Here is a 23722-nt window from a genome sequence, read left to right on the forward strand (position 1 = left end):
TCTCACTTCTTTCCCTCATTGTTCCTTCCTCCCTTCCTTCCCTACTGCCTTTCTTCTCACCCTTATTCCCTCCCTTCCGTCTCCTCCCTTCCTTTCCACAGTAACAAAACATCCGGGACCCAGTATCGATCTTCTTATTAGTTCCTCCCTCTCTCTCTCTCTCTCTCTCTCTCTCTCTCTCTCTCTCTCTCTCTCTCTCTCTCATTGTATCTGTATATCTGTCTGTGTATCTGTTTACCAGTGTTATCGCAATAGTCTCACCATCATTAATACTTTCTTACTTTCCCCGTAAACTTTCCTTCAGGCGAGGTGTTGCTTCTCCCCATTTTCCTGTACGTCTGATAATCGGAAGGTGTGGAGGGTGGGGGAGAGCCTGCTGCTTTGCCCTCTGAATCATTTTTTATTTATTTATAGTATTTATTTATTTATTTTTATAGTTTGCTTGCCATCTCTTGCGTTAAGGGTAGGTTAGGTCGGGCCAGGTTAAGGGAGGGCTTGGGGTTATTTTGCTGTGTTAGATTTTGGTTAGGTTTATGCTTCGTTTAATATGATTTGTTAGGTCAGGTCAGGTCTTCTTAGGTTAGTTTTTGTTTGCCTTGGTTAGGGTAGGGTAAGCTAAATTATGGTTAGGTAGGTTGGGGTAGGATGAAGATTAATGTGTAGTGATAGGAAGGCTGTAGTGAATCTCAACTCCTCCAGTTTGAAATATATATATAAAGAAATCTCCCCATAACTTGAGTAAAACCGTCTGAAGGAGGCAAGAGGAAAATTATACCCATGTCGTCACGTGAAGGGTTTCTATGCCGAGGTTTAATCCCAGACACCCAATTAGGACCGTGATGTCTGTATGATCTGTGTATCCTGGTAATATATATGTAATTTTGTCTTCATTATTATTATTATTATTATTATATTGCCTCTCCCTGATTGTTTTTTTTTCTTTTATCGAGCTGAGGAAAGACTTATTGTATTTGAAAGGGTTCGGAATAATTCTCTCTCTCTCTTTCAGATGGGTATTATTTCCCTCATTAATAATACTTACCTACAGAAGATTTATTCAACATATAAAAACAAATAAAAGCACTGGAAACATTCACACACACACACACACACACACACACACACACACACACACACACACACACACACACACACACACACACACACACACACACACACACACAGATCGCTAATTACACGAAGACAAATCCAATCCTCTCCCTTCCTTCCCTCCCTTCCTTCCCCCCTCTCTTTCCCTTCCGTAGGCCTATGTGTGTGTGTGTGTGTGTGTGTGTGTGTGTGTGAGAGAGAGAGAGAAAGAGAGAGAGAGAGAGAGGAATGGGGAGCCAGTAGGCCTACCTGAGACCACACCCCAATGCGGAAAAAGATGGAGGAAGGACTGAGTGTGTTCGAGGGGCTGCACTTGTGATGGCTACAGGGGAGGGAGAGGGAGACAGGCTGGCTTAGTGTAGTTGTCATGTGGCACTGAGGCTGTTGGGTAGATGCTTACAATTTGGTGGCAGTTTACAGCAATGAAATAACTCAACCTACACCTTACCACTGTCTATTACCCCTGTTTTCTCTGTCGCTATCTGTACCTTGTAACTTTCCTCCTAACCCCTCTAACCAACATCATACCACTCTGGTACCACTATCTTCTGTGTCACCAATTGTGCTTTGTGTCTGTCATGCCATTCCTTCTAACCTACCACCATATCACTGTATATTGTCACTATTCGCGATTACTATGTAGGGTTCAAAATGTCCCGTACGTAAGGCAAGATACAAAGTGTGGGCATCAAAACTGCTCGCGACGCCAAACTTCAAGTAAATGAATTAGAAGACCTTTGCAAGTTAAGTGCAGAGTTACTTTTAAATCCCGCCAACCTTCGTAGGAGTCGCGAAATCGGGCCCCCCAAATATCGATTTTGTTCTTCGTTCTAAACCAGCCACAACTCCAAAACGAATAGACGAACAGGAGTGTGTTGCGCGCCGAAACTCACACTAACAACTGAGGACGTTTCTCTTCATACTTAGAGCAACATTTGAACCATAATACGCGGTTATAGCCTAAGAAAATCCCCGTAGCACTCAGACCTTCTCAGAATATCCAAAACTCCACGGATTCATGTTGCCCCACTCCACTTAAACGTTTTACTTACACCTCATCAGTAACAGTAGGAAAAATTATCATTCATTTAGAAGTCATTTTATGGTATAACTAATGTGTATTGTTACTTCGTATTTGGGATGGGAGGAGATTCAAAGTTCTATACCCATTACTACATTGCCTCTGCTGCAGACGTTTTGTGAGTAGTTATGCATTATAGTGTCATTCTCTCTCTCTCTCTCTCTCTCTCTCTCTCTCTCTCTCTCTCTCTCTCACGAACTTTTGCGAATCATAATGATTGGTAATTATTCTTAAAGCTGTTGTGAGTTTATTGAGGACTGTTGGTAAATGGTTTCCGATTAGTCACATTATGTGGGTTTAAACACACACACACACACACACACACACACACACACACACACACACACACACAGGACGTAGCCTAACCATGTACACTTGCTCTAAAATGTATTGCTGCACACTTTGCGCGGGCCAGTCCCACACGGCAGGTGATGGTAATAGCCAAGTGCCTTGTAATTCCACCTAACACTGATATACCCGGTACCTGCTTTCTTGAGGATGCATTAAATCGCTTGCTGGAGACGTTTCCTAGCCAGTATTATCAAATCAGTATTCAGATGATAATTAAAAAATAACTTGCGACATTATGAACTCAGCTGATGATTTAGGATATCATCGCTGTCCTCATGGGCGATACTTTTTGGAGGTAGTGCACGTCAGTTACTTTGATCCTAACCATAGCACCCGTCGGCCATTACCTTGACGAAGAAGGGGGAAAGTATGTTGCACTCATGGTTATGTGTCTTGTTAAGTTTGGTTTGTGTTATAGCTTTACCAATGGCTGCGCAGCTGATCTAAACCACCACCCAATTTAATTCTGCTTCCGTGTCTAATTTTCCCATTTTCTAACTCGTTACCGGTACGTGTTTCTCGTTCTGTCAACGTATTTCTCGTTCTGTGCCTCCTCTCCATGCCTTCCCCCGCGTTACACGGGCATCTGGTAGCGCTCATGACTGGACTGTCACACTGCCATAATGCAGAACTTCTGCCTATCAGAAATCTTTTATTCCTCGAACTGCGTCTCTTTGGAACTCGCATCCCCTGAGTGGTTTCCCCCCAAACTTCAGCCTACAGTCCGTTCAAGTCAAACTGTTACACATTGTCTTGTAATTGGAGGACACCTGTAATCCTGTGTGTGGATTTTTTTTTGTTCATTTCTTTTTCCTTACTTTGTTCTGTTATATTAACCCGCCCCGTCCCGGCCACTTTTCGACCACTGGTACCCCTCAATCCCGGGCAATTTTCGACCTTTGTTTTTTTGGCTAAAACTTTCGCTTTTGGTGAGAAACATCGAAAATTCATAGAGAAATTGCTCACCTGAGGTTTAAAATACTCATTACAGGTAGGAGAGCCTCCTTACTTTACTGGGTTTTCTATCAGGCTGGCACCAAAGAAAACGAGTTCTATGGGAGGATAACTATTGCACACCACTCATAAACGGTATTTATTTATTTACTGTTACGAATTTATATGTAGTACAAAAGTATATTGGTTTTCAAGCAGTAATATAGGCATTATAAGCATTGTTTCACTCACTAATACCTGATCTTTTTTTGCCACATTACCTGATCATCATTTCTAACTGTTTCTTCCTCTAATGCTATGTAAAGTTTGTCCTCCACATTGTCATTGATTGGGGAATCACTCTGGCCCTGAATTTCGTACCATGGCATGACATGGCAATACTGGCCAGGTCACTGATAACAGGTGAATTGCTGAGAAAAGGGCATGCAGGGGGGGGGAGGAGGTCATGCTGGGTAAGGCATTGTCTCTGCCTGGCATCTTGTTGAGGCAGGTGTCCCGTGTATACGTACCAAAAATGACTCGCGAAAATTGAAAATTGTGGAAATTATGAACCTTGCAATTGCAGGACGTTGAAGTACGTCCTCGGGATTAGCTGTGACAAAACGTGAGGACGTGGAAGTACGTCCTCGGGACGGCGCGGGTTAAAAAAATGCGTCGGTGTTTAAATTTCTATCTTCCTAAATCATAAGTTAATTTCATGTTCTATATGAAACTTTTTCGGTGTCTAATTTCTTCCCTTTTCTCTCTTCCCCAGGAGCGACGAGGGAGGTGGGAGCAGCACTGACCAGGATTTGCCTTCGACACCGCGCTGTGGAGTCCAGAGTCAAGTCACTCACTAAGTACGTTGTTTTATTGATAGTAACAGTAATTGTAACCTTATGTTCATCTGAAACGTGAACCCAGTGGGCTGCAGGCTGAAGCCGTCGTCTTCCTGCAACCACCATCCACTTTTGGGAGGTAGGGAGGGAACTCAGGGATATTTGTATAACCGGGTAGTGGAACCACCTAGTTATACCAATGCCACCTCGTGAAGGCTTCCCTCTCCAGCACCATTTTAATCATACAACTTTCAGACGATTTTCTTCAATTTGAGAGGAAAGTCCCCCAGTAAAGAGGAAGTTGAGGAAGGGAATGTCTAATTAAATCATCAAAATGTCAAACGATTTTACTCAGTTTTGCAAGAGATTCCCGTAATAAAGAGGAGTTAAGGAATGGTATTATCTTACTCCTCCTGTTTGAAAAGTCTATTGAGGTGAACAAGATCGTCTGGAGATAAGAATAAACTGAGGATTGCTCGTCTTTAGCGGATCCGGGAGGCTAATTAGAGACTGAGTAGTGTAAGTTGATGATATATTGGAGATCTTTAGGCTCTCATTACCACGTCAGCCTAAAAAAAAAAAAAAAATAATAATAATAATTTGTAAAGTTAAGTTGCTTTTTTCATGAACCTGTAAACGACTCAAGGAATGAACTAGGAACCCCAGTCTGAGATTCGCTAGTCGCATTTTTTTTATCTATCTTTATATTTTTGCACAACTTTAATGTCATAGAGAAGACCCCTCCCCCAGTTTAATGAGAAAATGCCAAAGAACACATTGAGAGTACGATGGGGCCGTTATGAGTTACAGTAGAATAATAATAATAATAATAATAATAATAAAAACGATAATGGTAATGATGATGATGATAATGACAGAATAATCCAACCAAAAGAAGTTTCCACACACACTTTCACAGATCACCACTTGGGCATTTGTTCCCACCTTGTTCTGGTACACTCGGGAGCAGTTGTTGTTTTACTTTTGGTATGCATGGCAAAGTTTACTATTTTGGAATGTGGTAGTTTGGGGATGCCCATCATCCATTCACTCAATGAAGTGCTGCCCTCAGGTGACGCAACACTGAGTTACAAGTCAAATGGTTTCTAGTAAACCAGGAAATAATTTACTATGCTGGGTGGTAACCATATAACCAAATGACGCCTGGTGGGGTTGTGGGTTAAGGCGCTCCAACCGGATTGAGCGTGTAAGGATTTGCATTCAAGAAGTGGTTAGGGACTATCTATCTCTATCTATCTATCTATTGCCAGACGCCTCAATCCCGTTTGGGGTGGCCACAAACAAATCGCCTCCAAGTCGCCCTGTCCCCCGCCATTTCACTGCCCTGCTCCCAACTCACACCCCCCTCTCTCATATACCTCTCCACCCCATCCTTCCATCTCATCCTCGGCCTCCCCCTCCCTCTTCCCCCCTCCACCTCACTCACATACACTCTCTTCGTCAGTCTTTCACCCTCCATCCTCTCCACATGGCCAAACCACCTCAGTGTGTTCCTCATAACGCTTCCTATCACATCCACATCCACACCACAACGCTCCTTTATATCCTCATTCGTCAGCCTGTCTCTCCACGTGACTCCACAGGCTCCTCTTAAATAACTCATTTCCACTGCTCTCACTCTTGACTTGTGTCCTTCCAACAATGTCCAAGCTTCACTTCCGTACGTTAGAGTTGGTATCACAATACTGTCATGTAGTAACTTTTTCACTTCCATGCTCACTTCCCTGTTTCTTATCACTGCTTTCAAGGAACCAGCAACCTTTCTTCCCTGCTGTACCCTTTCAAGCACTTCACCCTCCAAACCTCCATCCTTACTCATCACACTACCCAAATACTTAAACGTACTCACATTTTCCAATTCCTCACCATCTAACCTCGCTGTACATTCACTAACTTCACCTCTCTCAAAGACCATCACTTTACTCTTCCCTACATTCACCTTTAGGTTCCGTTTCTTACACACTCTCTCAAACTCATCCACCAAGCCTTGCAGCTCCCCTTCGTCTTCACTCAACAACACAGTATCATCTGCAAACAACAGTACAGGGAGTTTCCAAACACTATCCTCTCTCACCAGGGCCACTCCAACATCCACTACCCTACCTTGTACCTCTTTTATTACCCCATCCATGTACAGATTGAACAACCATGGAGACATGACACATCCCTGTTTCAACCCAACTTTCAAAGAGAAAAATTCACTTAGTTCACCATCCACACGCACTGCAGCCTTCGCACCATCGTACATACTCTTCACAGCATTCAACAACTTCCCATCTACTCCATATATTCTTAACACTTTCCACAATCCTTGTCTATCCACCCTGTCATATGCTTTCTCCAAATCCATGAAAGCCGCATACAACTTCTTTCCCTTCTCTAGAAACTTTTCCACTAAAGATCTAAGAATGAATATCTGATCTACACAACCTCTTCCCTTCCTAAAGCCTCCCTGTTCTTCTCCAACTAATTTCTCTGTTCTTTCTCTAACTCTATCTATAAGTATCCTACCATACACTTTTCCTATTATACTAAGAAGACAAATGCCCCTATGATTACCACACACTTCTTTTTCCCCTTTTCCTTTGTACAAGGGAATAATTATACCTGACTTCCAATCCTCCGGGACTCTACCTTCCTCCCAGGCCAATCTGCACATCTTCCACATCCATTCTACTACTGTCTCTCCCCCATGCTTCAGCATTTCACCACACACTCCATCAATTCCTGGGGCTTTCCCCGATTTAACTTTCTTCATTGCTTCCACAACTTCTATCCAACTGATTTCTTCCTGTCTTCTCACCTCCCTCCTTCTCCCAGCCATTCCCCAGCCACTTATACTCGCATTACTTCCATCCTCTATGTTCAACAATTCCTTAAAGTGTTCTCTCCATCTGTTCACTTTTTCTCCCTTCTATTACTCACATAATGGTTCTCTGGGAAAAGCGAGGCTGGTTACCCTTCCCTTAAATGTCAGGACTGAGGAGTCTAGCCGGAGTAGCTGTGGGCTCTTATGCTGCTGATGGGAGAAAAAAAAAAAATGGATGCCGGATGGATGGAAAACGCTGGTCTCCATCGAGTTGCCAGTAGCTGGCATCATATTACAGGGGAAAAAATGTCAGACTTTGCAATGCTTATATACGTTTTATAAATGGAGTTATTTACAGCTGTACACACACACACACACACACACACACACACACACACACACACACACACACACACATATATATATATATATATATATATATATATATATATATATATATATATATATATATATATATATATATATATATATTATTAACTGTTTACAACCATTGCTGATCGTGGACTGTCATTGTAATTGGCGTGTGTGTGTGTGTATGTGTGTGTGTGTGTGTGTGTGTGTGTGTGTGTGTCTCACACACACACACACATTACAATGACACTAAATTATTGGGAGCCTAGGTCAGTCCTCCATCTAAGCAACCACAGACATAGTGCAAAACCTCAGTAATAATAATAATAATAATAATAATAATAATAATAATAATAATAATAATAGGATGTACAGGGACTAGCTACAAATACAAATCATGTACATCAAGAAACAAAAATACTCCCACTCAAGGAACATGAGAGAGAGACAAAATATCTTTTCAGCTCAGGACCCATCCCGCCTGTGTCACATTGTTTCATCATCCACCGCCACAAGAAAAATAAATAAATAAATAAATAAATAACTTCTCAACACTACGTGGAATGTCTCAGTAATATCCCTTCCCCTGCACCCAACACCACACTTTACAAGCACACACCTAAGCACATAACCACCACAGCCATAAAAAATCTCCACCCAGTATGCTTCATGAACCACCACCAGACATACACCTTTCAGAAACCCTACCCAGAAAGGCATGAGTACGCCTATCCAGATTACAATGCAGCGGTCACCCTTCCCCGATTCAGTACTGCAATGAAAAATACTACTCACAGACAATCCAATATATATGTATTCTCTGTCATGCAGCCCCCCACACCACAGCACATTTACCTACCCCATGCACCACACTATCATAGCACAGACAGCATTTCAGCATAACTTCATCAAAATATCTTTGCAAATGCTTGATTAAAATAGTAAGTTCCGTTAAGTTTCCTTGATTTGTATGCCGATGAGCTAGGGGTTGTGAAAAACAAGAAAATAACAACAGCCTGTAAGTACTGTATTATAAATATAACTGCAGGAGTCTCCAAAATCTGCTTATGCTCATGTTACCCTAACCTGTTTATCTATTCTTGTTTGTCCTCCCTCAGTGCATTGGTGGAGTGTGTGGTGGTGCCACTACAGGAGAAGGTGGAGGAATGGCGGCGAGTGCAGCATAGTTTGGACAAGGACCACACTAAAGGTACACCCGACTGCACTGTCTTCTCATAGTTGCCTCATTCAGTAGGGGATGCTTTCATGTAGTTAGTACTGTAGCCTGTATATCTTAGCTTTATTTTGCGGAAACCCTACTGCATTTGCTCTGTTTCTTTCTTCCAGTCAGATTTCAGTTTGGTGCCATTCATCATTTCTTCACCAGTTCACTTCAAACTTGGTACATTTAACCTTGAGAAAATACTTCCAGACACTGTCTGCATACACTTTAAAGAGTTATGAGGTCAAAGGTCAGGCCTTATAAACCCACACCATTACTGAGATAAGGCAGTGCGAATCCTTAGAGTTTTCAGGTTTTTGCTCAGAGGAGTGTAATATAGCTGTGTGGAGAGCATCCTGCATTCACATGACAGTCATCATTTTTCTTAAATTCAGTATATTGAGTAGGCAGCATGGATATCTTCTCAAGGCTTCATGAATGCTGTTCACTTGCTCTGAGAAGAATCTGTGCACACGTTGCACGATACAGTCTGACATAACAGGTGATGGTTACTGCAAAATCCCCAGTGATTTCACCCCTTTGGTAGTCTTTCTTCCATGAGAATGCATTATATCATTCGTTAGTGATATTTTCCATTCAGAGTTGTTTTTGTATAAATATTCAAATGATAACAGACTGTTGTCTTGCCAATATCATTGGCAGTTATTTAGGTTACCATTGCCTTCCCACTGTGTGATAAATTTTTTAGTTAGTGTACATCACAGACAAATTGTACCATTTGAAACATATGTTTGTTGTATTGAGATTTTCATAGTTTTGCCAGTTGTAAGTGCTCTTCAGACAAATCTGGGATAAAAATTGTTTTTCTTACCACTGCTGTGCCTTTGTTGCTACAGTTGTACAGTGTTTAGCAGTGTGTGCAGTAGCATGACCGGTGTATTTTATTGTTTGTCACTCTGTGCCTGCATGTGTGTGTGTGTGCCTGCGTGTGTGTGTGTGTGTGTGTGTGTGTGTGTGTGTGTGTGTGTGTGTGTGTGAGAGAGAGAGAGAGAGAGAGAGAGAGAGAGAGAACTTGTTGAGCCATCGTGGTGGTAGAGCTTAGGGGAGTGACAAGGCATCTTCCTCTGGCTGATCATGGAGTGGGAACTGCCAGATGTGACATCACAGGTACAGGCACATCCCACTGGTTGGATAGGATAGTAAGGGAAGCTTACGGGAGTGATTTTGGTGTCTCCCATTGGCAAAGTGTGGAGTGTTAGGGAACAGCTGGTGTGCAACTCCCATGGAGGGATGAGCTTCCATGATGAGGAGATGGGTCCCCTATTGAGGATGGCCCTCTGGGGTTGGGGTAGACCCGTTAGGAGGGTTAACCCTAAGGGAGGGTAGGTGAAAAGAGGCTTATGTTGCTAGGTAATTTGAAAGCTCTTCATGTTTTTTTATTGGTTGTGGTCTTGCAGTACCACCTAAAATGGCAGTTTTTTTGTATGTATACAGTGAAGAACATGCAGAGGAAGGAAGAAGTGGTGTGCAGTACTGTACAATATTTCCAAATTTTGCACATCTTTCTCATTGTTAACTCTGTACAGTATAGTGTATGTATAGTCTGCAATAGTTCATATCAATGACATTCTGGTACTGTATATAGTAAGACTTACAGAGTTAGTATAATATTCTGTAAAAATGGATTTTCAGTGTACCTACCTTTAAGTTATTCTCTCATATTGAGAAAATTTTTCAATACTATAGGTGAGTTAAAGCAGTAGGACAAATTATTCAGAGGTCACATTGAGGGAGATGACTTGGTAACAGCTCATTATGAATGAATGAATGTTACATTGCATAGGCAGGACTGTACTCATATATGACACTGATGTGCTTAAAGTTTACTGTTGATAGGAATAAATGTACACTGCTGCCTATGATTCCTGTCTTATAACTTTTTACGTCTTATAACAACCTTCACCCTCAGACTACAAGAAGGCTCGCTCTGAGATCAAGAAGAGGGCTGAGAATGCATCCAGGCTGCAAAAGAAAGCCAAGAAAGCAGGCAAGAATTCAGAACTAAACAAGGTGGGGAAATTTGATGTCAAGTTGTTTTGAAAATCTTATTTTAGTAATTCCTTACAGTCCACCCTCACAGTATTCTGTGATTCCACTGTTGTTTTAGTCTTTATCGTTGTATTGCATGGAAATTTGATGTTGCATCTGTACAAATGGTATGTAGATATGATTAAATGTATTAAAATACTATAACCTGGAATTATATTGTTCATCTAATAGGTCTGAGTAATCTTATGGAAAGGGCTTCAGTATTTATTTGTACATAATCACATATATTTTGACCTGTTGGTCACATGAAAAGGTTCCAGTGTACAGTATTTCTGTTATTTCAGTTCCATGTTAGCTCATTTACCTACACATATTACCTTTCAAAATGTGTGTGAACAGCTAGTTGCCAGTTGCACCTTACCCCATGTGAGGTGTAGGGGCTTCAGGCATAGTTTATTATTCTGCTTCTCACTTTTGTATGGTCATACAGTTGTTTAAGCTTGAGTGTACAGAAAAGATTGATGAAAAGTTTGGCATGGAGTGTAGTATTGTATGGTATGAAAACATGGATGAAAAAGTCACTCTGGTATTGTTGTTTCGAGGAAAATAGTAAAAGTAAATAGAAGAGAACATGAGGGCACAGAAGAGGTGTTGTGGCAGGGTAGGGAGGAAATAAATATCAAGAACTGTCAGATCAAGACAGAAGAATTGGATAGGACATTTTTTCAGTGAGGTTAGTCACTGACCTAATAAATAGGATTATTTATGAGTGTGTTGTCCCAGATGATTGGCTGACGTTTGTAATTGTAAATGTGTATAAAGGGAAGGGTGATGCCCTGGAAAGTGGAAATTATAGAGGTATAAAGCTTTTAGATCAGATAATGAAGGTAATGGAGAGAGTTTTAGAAGGTAGGATTAGAGAAAGAGTGAATATTGATGAGATGCAGTTTGGGTTTATGCCAGGTAGGGGGACCACTGATGCTATATTCATTGTTCGACAGCTTCAGGAAAAATATATTGGTAGGAGAAGGGATCTTTATTTTGTTTTTGTTGATTTGGAAAAGGCCTTTGACAGAGTCCCTAGAGAGGTGGTGAAGTGGGCAATGAGAAAGCTTGGCTTGGAGGAGTGGCTGGTTAGGGTGGTTATGGCCATGTATGTGGGTGCTCACACCCAGGTAAGAGTGAATGGAGATTTGAGTGATGAGTTTTCCATGAATGTTGGTGTGCATCAGGGGTCAGTCTTGAGTCCCATGTTGTTTATCATGGTACTTGAAGCCCTTTCACGTGACTTTAGAAATGGACTCCTGTGGGAGTTGTTGTATGCTGATGATTTGGTGTTGATTGCAGAGAACGAAAGGGAGGCGGAGGAAAGGTTTAGGAAGTGGAGAGATGGTATAGGGCACAAGGCCTTAAGGGTAAATGCAGATAAAACAAAAGTGATGATATCTAGAGTTGGTGGCTGTACTGTCAAAGACGAGGGAGAGTGGCCATGTGCAGTTTGCCACAAGGGCGTGGGAAGTAATTCCATCTTGTGCGGTGTTTGTGATAAATGGGTGCATAAGAGATGTAGTGGTATCAGAGGTAGACTGCGAGATAATGCTGATTTTATGTGTACAGCGTGTCGGGGTGAGCAAGTGGAGATTGTCAGATGTGAAAGGATTGAACTTGCTGGTGAAAATCTTGAGTGTGTGGAAGAGTTTTGTTATTTGGGAGACATGTTGTGTGCTGGAGGTGGGGCTGGAGCTAGCTCTGTGGCTAGGGTGAGAAGTGGTTGGAAGAAGTTCAGGGAGCTCTTGCCTCTCCTGACATTGAGAGGACTCTCTCTACGTGCTAAGGGGTTTTTGTATGCAGCATGTGTTAGGAGTGTAATGCTGTATGGTAGTGAGACCTGGGCAGTGAAGGAGGAAGATATTTGCCGGCTCAGACATACAGAAATGACAATGATTAGGTGGATGTGCAGTGTGTCCCTGCGTCCAAGACCTGGAGGGGCTGGGTTAACGATGGAAGAGTTGAGAGGTAGGATGGGACTGGAGTGTATTGGTGTTGTGATGAGGAGAGGTAGATTGAGATGGTTTGGACATGTGAAGAGGATGGGGGATGATAATTGGGTGAGGAAGGTGAGAAGTGTTAATATTGGGGGTGGGGTTATGAGGGGTAGACCGAGAAAGACATGGGACGAGGTCATTAAGTGTGACCTCAGGGTTAAGGGACTGAACAGAGAGGCTGCAATGGATCGTGCAGCGTGGAGAGCCGCCATTAGGTGACCAAGGCCGACACATGCAAGCATGTTGGAGCCTTTAAAAATGAAAACGAAAGTGCAGAGAGATGTAATAGAGGCTGATTTGAGGATGACAGGCTGTGAGAGAGAAATAATTGTTGTATCTTGTATTTTTACAGGTTTTAGCCAGGCATGTAATGTCCCATTTTCTACCGTTTGATCATGCTCTACATTTCTTTTAACTTTAGTAACATTTTTGGCACACACAGCTTCATGTGGTTGCTGGTTCCAAGCATCAGTTGCTCTCATCAGTACACTGTACTTCCTTGCTTCTTTATCACCTCTTAATTTATGTAGAATCTTGCAGTGGCCTCATGACCTGCTTGGAGGTATTATGTCTCATCATTTTCCTTCCATCTGCCTACATGCTTGTTTAGCATTTATTACACTGTATTTCTTCTTTTTCTTTTTTGTTCCAGTGAGGGTTAAGTCATTCTTTTTAGCCTGGCATTACAAATTCCTTCTTCCTCGCAAAAAAAAAATAAATAAATAAATAAATCCCTCTAGCTTGGCCCCTGGTGGCTGTCTCTTTTCATATTTTCATGTTTGTATATTTTTCAAGTGAGGGTTCCATGCAGTTGCAACATATTAAGTATTGGTCTGTTGAATGTTGCATTGTATTGCTGATTATGCCCTCGTCTGTAGATGCATACCCAAATGGTACTTTCATATTGGCCAGTAGTGTGTACTGTACATAGCAGCATTTCTTACTTGTTATTTGTGTAGCGGTAGTGTTGAGCTGACAGTTATTCCAAGGTTTTTGCTTCTTATCTGATTTTTGTAGACTGCATTTTCATAGTTTGCATTCCCATTTTGGTCATTTTCCACTTTTTTCCTTATACATTACATTGTTCTACATTGAATTCCACCCTCCACGGACAATTGAGGAAGTGAATCAGTATTGTGGTGTTCATGTGGATGTGCTAGAGAGCATTAGAAGTACCTTGAGATGGTTGGGTTATGTGGAGGAATGGATAATGAGAGATTGTATGTGAGGTGGAAGGTGGGAGAAGAAAGGGGAGACTAAGAATGGGATGGAGGGGTGGTGTTGTGAGGTATATGAGTAAGGTACCCGTGATTGGAGAGAAGGCAGCCTGATGGTGGAGGACAGAATGACATGGAGGCAGTTGTGCAGGATGCATTGTCATAATTATTTTATGCATCAGTATTTTTGCATTTCCTGCAGACATGTTCAGGTAGCTGTTTTGGTGTCATCCATTATATTATGTATACAGTATATTAGAATCATAAGTGGAGCTACAGGATACCTTTGTGGAACCTCACTTGTACCTTTCAGCAACTTGGGTATCCCATTGTCTTAGTAATGCCAATAGTTAGAGAATGTAGGAAGATTAGGAATTTTGTCAGCAGTACAGGTACTGAACAAGCCATTAATTTAATAAGTAGTACCTCTGTTGTTGATGCAGCTGTTATAAACAAGGGTTTGAAGAAAGTGCAGTATATAAGAACAAAAGGTATGTTCTGATAGGAATGCTGTACCTCTGGTATTATTGTACTTTGATTAATTTTAAGGTAGAGTCAGTGGCAAAATATAGCTTGTTTGTGGTAATAGAACTGTAATACTGTATTTCAGGAGTGTTTTTGATGCTTTTGTAAATTTATTGACTTGGAATAGTTTCTGAGCTGTTTGGTGCACGTCTCATTTCAGGTGCTAGAATCGACTGTAGTGGAGTTGCGTGCAAAGTATGGGGCTCTGGAGGAGGCTGAGAGGACTGCTGTGCGTACTGCCCTGACCGAGGAGAGATCACGCTACTGCACCTTTGCTCATGCACTCAGGCCCGTTCTTGTGAGTGCAGGGCAAGAAGTCTTTACTATATTGTTGTTCTAACCTCAGTGTTCAATGCTTGAGCTGCTCTCAAGATGCCTTGTACTTTTACTAGACTCAGCCAAGTTCATTTCCTTCCTTCCCTAATCTCCTCTCTCCTACACAGACTGGGTGTGTGCTGCACTGCCAGGCATGAGAAAGCAAATGAATATGAATACACTTCACTTTTTTGTTTCTTTATTATGTTAAGAGGTTGACTTCATATATATTTAACCTATATGAATATTCTTAATTGGAGAAATTATTCATACTGTATGTATTAAGTATGCATGAAAACCATGAGAAGTTTTATCATTCAATTGGGTTCATCACAGGTTGGGTGGATAACATTTTAGTTTGTCACTTCATTGCCATTTTAGTAGAACATGTATCCATACATTTTGTCCTAGAAGGCAATGTATCTCTTGCCCCTAGTGATTCATGGAATATGACTTGAACCCATTTAATAAAGTTACCTACCCATGTAGAAGGTGTGAGCATGCTGGTAACTGTAATACAGGTACAGATATATTGTAGATACAGTCATTCTGTAATCAGTAAATGTTTTATTGTCATTGATGGATCAATATTTGCTGAAGGTAGAGGTAATTTTTTTGTTGTGCAGATATGTAAAGGTAAATTTCAGTATCATTGCTTTTTTTTTTTTTTTTTTTTTTTTTTTTCCATATAATGTCCTCCTCATAGCTCTTAGCAGTCTTTATTCCCAGTCTTTAATAGGTATGTGACACATGCCCAGAATTTTTCCATACGGCCAAGTTCAATTGAATAATGAATGAGCGTCATGATTCTTGTCATTTTAGTTTAACTGGTATATCTGGATGTGAAATGCATCTCTAAATCTCCATGATAGTTTATGGATCTTGTTCCTATTATGCTTTCAACCCAAAGCACCATATTTTGCAGATTTAAAGGGCAGCCTGCAAGTGTTTTGTATGTTTTTGTATTGTGTGACATTTAAAGTGTGCGATGACATTTTTTAGTGAATGTATATTGCCTGTCTCATTATACATCAGTACCAGCCAACGGCCATACCACGTTGAGTACACCGCTTCCCGTCCGATCAGCGAAGTTAAGCAACGTTGGGTCTGGTTAGTACTTGGATGGGTGACCGCCTGGGAACACCAGATGCTGTTGGCATCCCTATGTGTCAAGTGGGGTTGGTGGAGGATTAGTGCCCCTCCCTGTAAAACAATTAACTCTGAGCCCTTGGCCACCCCATCTGGGATACATGGCGTCTGACAATGAATGAATGAAATATTTTTATGCGCATAGTACTTGGATGGGTGACCGCCTGAGAACACCAGATGCTGTTGGCATCCCTACGTGTCATGTGGGGTTGGTGGAGGATTGGTGCCCCTCCCTGTAAAACAATTAACTCTAAGCCCTTGGCCACCCCGTTTGGGATACATGGCGTCTGGCAATGAATGAATGAATGAAAAATTTACGAAAATTCTTTTTTTTTTTAAACTAGAGTTTGTTTCACATCACTAAAGAGCCATCTTCCTCTGTTACCTCCAGGATGAGGAGATGGGCCTGGTGAGTGAACTGGGGCACCTGCAGGAAGTTATGACACAACTGGAGAAGCATACATCAGACCCCTTCATCCTCCCCCCTGCCAGCGAACAGGTATGTCATTATGGCCACTGGGGTGTTTGTGATTGTTTTATGTACAGTAATTTCTACTTTGCATGTAATTTCAGGTCACTAATTTTTTTATGTTTTCAGCTTATTTTTGGTCGCTTTAGTTGCTCCTTTTCCAGTATGATATCTCTTTTCTGTTAACTTCCAGATGCTTAAGGTGCTTCCTCACTTTTTTTTTTTTATGGATTACCTGAGTTACTTAAGTTACATGTCACTTTTTTTATTTTTTTTTTTTATTCATCAGTCACTTCATATACTCATGTTTTCCTATGTTGCTTTTGCTTTTGTGTTTCTCGCCATAATTTCAGAACTGCCAGTTCTTTGGTACCAAAATTTTTTGGCATTTTGTTTTTTTTTCTTTAGGTGATTACCCTTTCCTCTCTTCTTTCCTTCTTTCCATCCTTCCTCTTCTTTCTTTCCTTCTTTCTTTCCTCATCCTTCTTTCTTTCCTCTTCCTTCTGTCTATGAGTGACTCTGCACTGAGTGACAAGTCAAATGGTTTCCTGTACACCAGGAAACCATATACCATGCTGGGTGGTAACCATGTGCCTGTAACCAAACTATGACACCTTGTGGTTTAGTGGGTAATTAAGGCGCTCCAACCTGATCGAGCCTGTGTAGGTTTATATCCAAGGGGTGGTTGGGGTTTATTGTTTACATAATGCCACTCAGTGATGTGTGAGACTGGTCACTCTTATCTTAAATGTCAGTACCAGCTTGCCTAGCCCCAGGCCCCTACACTCCTCATGGGGCAGTACAAGTTTGGATGATGTATGTATGTATGTAATGTCACTCATACTTGGGTTACTTGTGAGTTAACATAATTTAATGTTTGAAATGTTGACTCAATTGGATACGTCTATGTGAAGCTACAGATCATGGTGAATGTTTTTGGCGTATACAATGGAGCCAGGATTCCGGCATCTTGAATGATGAGTGAATGGAAGCGTGGGCCATTGGACCAGGCAAATTTGGGCTGTCTGGCCATTGCTACTCCTCACCCTGCCCTAGGGTGGGAAAGAAGGTCCAGATGATGATGATGACGAAATATTGTTTCTTAATTTCTGGCACTTTGGTTTATATCATTCAGGGCCGTTTAAACCAGAGGGTAAAGAGCACGCTGCATAAAATGTTTTTCCTGCTGACAGTCATATGGGAGTGAAATCTGGCCATTGAGTGTCAGAGAATTTTGTAGGTTACAAATTGTAGAAATGACCTTTTCCAGAATAGCTACAAGCGTAAGGAGGCTGGATGGTTTAATTGATAAGGAACTTTGTGAGAATTCTGAAACAGAAGAAAGGGCAATAGGAGTGAGATTAGGAATTTATGTATGGATAAAAAGGAATGCGTTGAAATAGTATGGACATAATCAAAGAATTTGCATAGATGAGATGCCAGAGAAAGTCTTTGAAAATGAGATAGAGGGTGATGTTGGAAGAGACAGACCATATGTAGTATAGGAGAAGATAGTTGAATAGTATAATGTATTTATAAGGAAGATAAAAGGAAGAGGAGTGTTTGAGAGAGTGAAAGAGGTATATGAGAATCTAGCAACAGGGAGGTGGCTCTCTCTTGGCTTTCCCTTGTCAGAGGCCTCCCGAGAGGAAGGCATTGGAGATGATAATGGTGATGATGATGATTGACTCATCATCTTTTTATCAACCCAGGAGGTAGTTTGTGTTTTTTATTGCATTTGTTGTCAGTCTGTATTTAGTTTCTATCAGGTTGTATAGCCTTTAACTCTTGGACTTGTAGGAGATACCTTGAGGTGAATGAAATCATCTGTTATTATTGTGAGTAAAGTTCAGTTACTTCACAGTCATTGCAAGAGCTGAGAATTCACCCATATGATTTATCAGTTGAGATTAACTCAATCATACTGAATCTGAGAATATTGTAGGTCAGTTCATTTTCCTGAAGTCACCCAGTAAGCATGGACATTGTAAGAATATTTGACATATATTCCTAGGTATTTTAGGTTGTATTGTGGTGTTCTGTCATCTTTTACAGTTGCTCAGACTAATTTATGTTGTAATTCATTATTCTTTCCATCACCATATCCCTCAGATCATAGTCCACTTTTGTATATGCAGTTGTCAGACATGTCATGCTAGACTGTGCAGAAATTCCAATAGCACAGCCGCTGACAGAAGTTGTGAAGATCCACTGGAGGACTCAAGGATCTCATTCTTTGTATCAGGACCACATGCCGTGTGAATCCCAAATCAGTGAGTATCAGTGAGCTGACGTTGCTGCCCACACTGGTAGCAATACGAGTTGTCAAGGAGAGACATGGAGGCGTGTAGGGAGGAGCAGCATCGTCAGTTCACTGATACTCAATGATTCGGGATTCACATGGAACATGGTCCCGAAACAACCTAAGAACGAGATCCCTGAGTCCTCCAGTGGATCTTCACGACTTTTGTCAGCATCTGTACATCTTGTGGCAGTATCAGAGTTGAGGGTGGTAGTGTACTGATTTATTTACAGACTCAGGTTACTGTTAAGGATAATACTGTCACACTCAGAGTTCAGAAGCTGTTGTCACTAATCTCATCACTGTGGTCATAACTTTCTCATTATATATATATATATATATTTTTTTTTTTTTTTTTTTTTTAATATGTCCGACTCTGGGCAAAGGCTGCAGGGCCTATTTCTCGGGGGCAGTGACCCATTCCGAGGCCCAGTAGTCCTCCTACACTTCCACATGTCACCACTTCGGCACTAACACCCACCTTCCATATTGAATACATGCTAGGGCTGTCTCATACAGGACTGGTGTATTGGTATTAGCGGGGGTGTTTTGTTTAAGAAGGACTTCTCAGAATCATGGGGCAGACCTAGAACAAAAAGCCAAAGCAGTATCCATCATTACAATGGTTTAATGTTTCTCGTTCAAGATTGTGCCAGTTTTTATTGCATGACTAATAGCTTTTGTATGTCTGGATTATGAGGACCTTTTGCAAGGTTTCTAAGAGGTCAGTTTCTCATTGACTATACCTATATATAATGCTGTAACATGATTTGTGGCATTTAAGTGTAGCTACAGAAGAAATGTTCTTTAGTATCATATACTGTATATTCTGTAGATTGTACAGTAGTATAAGGAAACACTTGTACATACAAAATTAAAGTTGCTAACATGAATAATGGTTGTGACAGTAGGGGAGTGAATGTACCATATGAGGAATATTGATTGCCATGTATTGTGAGGTATAAGTTATGTAAACTGCAGCCCAGTCTAGACATGACACAGATTCAGGTCAGACACTTGCTGGTATTGATGTTGCTTGGGCGAGTTGAGTTCACTAACCTGAGTGGTGGATGTGGAGGTCAGGGAGTACTTTGATGGGGGGGTGCAGGAGAGAGGGAAGGGTAATGTGAGGAAAGGAATGGTGGAGAGAGAGAGAGAGAGAGAGAGAGAGAGGAAAAGACAAGATGGAGAGATTAGAGGAAGGAAAAGTGGATTGAGAAATGAGGGAAGGAATAGATGAGAGAGTGAAAGATAAAGGAATTGAAGAGAGAAAGAAGAGATTAAGAGAGTGAGTGAAGTAGAGAAAAATGAAATTTAGGGAGGGAATAGTGGAAAGGTAATGGAAAGTAATGGAAAGAATAGAGAGGATTGAAATGAGAGTGACGAGAGGAAAAAGAAAGCTTGATAAAGTGAAGGAGATTGTGAAAGAACACATGAACAGTAAAAAAAATACAAATGCTGAGAAAACGGAAAGTATAAAGAGGATAGGAAAGGCTGAGTGATGGGAAAATATCAAGAAGTAGAGTGGAGGATGGATGGGTAGTAGAAAAGAAAGCATTTGGAAAGGTAATAAAATAATTTAATAGTTGAGTAAGACCAGAAAAGGAGAAAAAAATCATGAATATGTTTTAGAGTTTAGAGAGAAAATTAGGAGAAGAAGAAGGAGAAATTGAGATGGAAAGGGTCACTCAAAAGCAAGAGGGAGGTAAGAAAGAGTGGAAGAAGTTACCAAGTACTTTAGTTCCCATGCTGTCCTCCTCCTCTGCTTCGACAGCCTCTGGGGGGTGGACCTACAACGAAGATGCAACCACTTCAGGTCTATCATTGCTTACCATCCACCTCAGATGTAGTGCTGCCCTCGAGTGACTGCCTTTTCCTCTCTTCCTTCCATCTTTCCTTCCTTCCTTTTCTGTCTTTCTTTCCTTCACTCTTTCCTCTTCCTTCTGTCCGTGGGTGACTGTACACTGAGTGACAAGCCAAATGGTTTCTTGTACACCAGGAAACCATTTACAGGCATACCCTGATATCTGGTGCATTGCTAACACCTGATTCACTAGACCAAACAAAAAAATGGGGGAACATTCCCACAATCCAAACAGCCATTGATTCACTAGTGCAAACACTCTGTCTCTCCCTAGGCTCGAAATGATTGCATATGAATGGGATGGGGTGATGCATCGACTATCCCTGTCCCCCTCCATCCCCTCCCTTCTCCCCTTGTCCCTCCTCCATTCCCCACCATGATCAGCACTGCCAGGCATGTCTCCCTTTTTATAACCTAGCCCTCTCCCACCCCTGGTTGTCTCCCTCCCTGTCCCCCTCCCCCTCCCCCTCTCCCACCCCAGCTTGTCTTCTTTCTCATCTCCCCACCCTCCCCCACCCCCACTTGTCTCCCTCCCCACCCCCCCCCCAATCTACCTGACCCCCACCTGCCTGGCTTGCTTTTTCACTCTTCCACTCATGCTGTGTCTGTTGGCTTGAACACCTTCCTGCATGTGATGTTTGATGTTTCATTTTTTAGCAATAGCATTGTTTATGATGATAATAACATTACCTATGGTGTTTCTGTGTCAGTCTTTATTGATTAAGGTATATTAAAAGTTCGGGTTTGGTCCTGGAAAGCATCTCAGGCTTTTCTCCAGTATCTTATTGGAAAAATTGCTTCGGTATCCAACATACTTCGGTATCAAACACTCCCATTGGTACACAACACTGCCAGATATCGGGGTAAGCCTGCACTATGCTGGGTGGTAACCATATAGCCAAATTATGGTGCCTGGTGGTTTAGTGGGTAATTATGGTACTCCGATCAGATTGAGCCTGGGCAGGTTTATATCCAATGGGTGGTTGGGGTTTTATTACTCATGTAATACCACTCAGGGATGAGTGAGGCTGGTCACTCTCAAAGTAAATACCAGAACCAACTTGCCTAGCCCTCATGGGGCACCACAGGACTGGATAATGAATGAATGACATCACTACAAGTGGTTTCTCTTATGATGAATAAGCTCATTTGTTAACTGCATGAATAGTTAAAATGTGCAAAGTTCAGCACTGTAGCACAAGCTCTGTCCTGTCCTTGCAACTGTATGGTCTACCACTCCTCACCACAAAGAAGCACAAAACTAACTTATTTTTGTATAGTATGTGGAATATCTTGAAAACATCCCATCTTTTTCCTTCTTCTTCATGACTGAGTTCAACCAGGAGTTCCAAGCCTTGCCCTTGTATTGGTACTAAATCATACATAAGCATTGCTTCACACAACCACACTAAGTGTACGTGTGTTGTATGTATCTGAACATGTATATGTGGGAAATGTACATATGTTTTACAAATGTGAACATGTATATATGGGAAGTGTGCATGTTGTATAAATGTATGTTTGTATTTATTGGTTACCATGCATCAGAAGAGGACCCATCAAAGTCCATCTAGTGGTCATGGGTAGGATCAGTGGAGGGACTGCATAGTTCCCATCATTTCACTCTACCAACCATGCCACCAGGCTAGCCTTTTCTAACACTTCCAGACATATACTGTGTGTGAACAAATGGCCATCACAGTCACAAAAAAAGCCTTCTGTCAGATGGCATCCTCCATGAACCCTCTCGAGATATTCTTCCCATAGAAACTACCCTTCAGAGAGAGAGACGGGTTCACCTGGCAAGGTCATCATCCTTCTTTACTCCAGTATCAGTGCAAAATATGACTCAAAAACAACCCACTCTGTCCCCATTCTCATGTCACTTTACACAGTGCAGTACGCCCACCAGTATCAATGCAGAATATGACTCAAAAACAACCCACTCTGTCCCCATTCTCATGTCACTTTACACAGTGCAGTATGCCCACCAGTATCAATGCAGAATATGACTCAAAAACAACCCACTCTGTCCCCATTCTCATGTCACCTTACACAGTGAAGTGAACCCATCCCACATTGTATGCTTCACTCTTACAGTATAATTATAGTTACAGGATTTTACTGCCTTAACAGAAAATCACTTGGGAGAGTCCTTCTGAAGTGGCTTGAATAATGAAGTCTATCAGGTTCAAGCCCATTTCAATATGAGTAAAAAAAGAAAAAGTCAAAGCAGCTCTAGTACTTTATTTTCTCTAATGCCCAACTGTTTTATTTAGTTGAGAGTGAGTCATAGGAGACTGATAGTGTTAGCAAAAATTATATTTATTTACAGGTGCTACTAGACATTAAGGGAGGTGATGCCCAGTGGTCCTGGCAGACTCCTCCCTCCTCTCCCTCCTCCTTGGGCTCCCGCAAGTCCTCCATGTGCTCCATCTCCTCCCTCAATTCCTCCTCCTCTTCCTCCACCCACTCTCCGTCCCATCACACTCGCCAGCGCTCAGTTAGTCAGGTCAGTGTTTGTAGGTGATGTGTATATTTTTTTCCTCCAACAGAGTTGTACTTTGGGTTGCGCTTTATCGCTTTCTGTAATTTGTGATTGGCGTGTAGCTTTACTGTGTTTTTCTTCTTTTTTACTTTCCTTTTTGTGTGCTCCTGTACAGTATTGTTGTTATTTGTTCTTAGTTTCATGCTCTGTTTATTTCTATCTATCTATAGCCCGACACCCTAATCCCACAAAGGGTGGCCAGAGACAAAACGCCTCCAAGTTGCTCTGTCACCCACCATTTGACTGCCCTCACCCCAGCTCACTCCCCCTTCCCTCATATACCTCTCAGCTCCATCCCTCCACCTCATCCTCAATCTTCTCCTCCCTCTCCCTCCCTCCACATCACCGACATACACCCTCTTTGCCAGTCTTTCATTCTCCATTCTCTCCACATGTCCAAACCACCTCATTGTATTTCTCCTAATTTTCTCAACTACATCCACATCCACCCCACAACGTCCCATCGCTTCTTCATTTGTCAACCCGTCCCCCCATGTCACTCCACATACTCCTCTCAAGCAACTCATTTCCACTGCTCTC

The 23722-nt window shown here is 41.7% G+C and overlaps 1 protein-coding gene and 1 non-coding gene across 2 annotated transcripts in view; both read left to right on the plus strand.

Annotated features, from left to right (window-relative positions):
- The window catches only part of mim (missing-in-metastasis), a 269495-nt gene that overhangs the window by 205442 nt on the left and 40331 nt on the right, over positions 1-23722 (plus strand). Inside the window, exons 4-9 of the mRNA XM_080285541.1 lie at positions 4251-4335; positions 8635-8726; positions 10669-10769; positions 14696-14833; positions 16391-16498; positions 22970-23146. Of these exons, the coding sequence (XP_080141667.1) occupies positions 4251-4335; positions 8635-8726; positions 10669-10769; positions 14696-14833; positions 16391-16498; positions 22970-23146 (701 nt within the window). The remainder of the gene's footprint in view (positions 1-4250; positions 4336-8634; positions 8727-10668; positions 10770-14695; positions 14834-16390; positions 16499-22969; positions 23147-23722) is intronic.
- On the plus strand, positions 15891-16009 carry LOC145416821 (5S ribosomal RNA). The gene has a single exon (XR_013900345.1). It is a non-coding gene; the product is annotated as a 5S ribosomal RNA (ribosomal RNA).

Source organism: Coenobita brevimanus, chromosome 107 (genome assembly GCF_032717465.1).
Source record: "Coenobita brevimanus isolate Jiangsu-jjx chromosome 107, ASM3271746v2, whole genome shotgun sequence".
Classification (NCBI taxonomy): domain Eukaryota; kingdom Metazoa; phylum Arthropoda; class Malacostraca; order Decapoda; family Coenobitidae; genus Coenobita; species Coenobita brevimanus.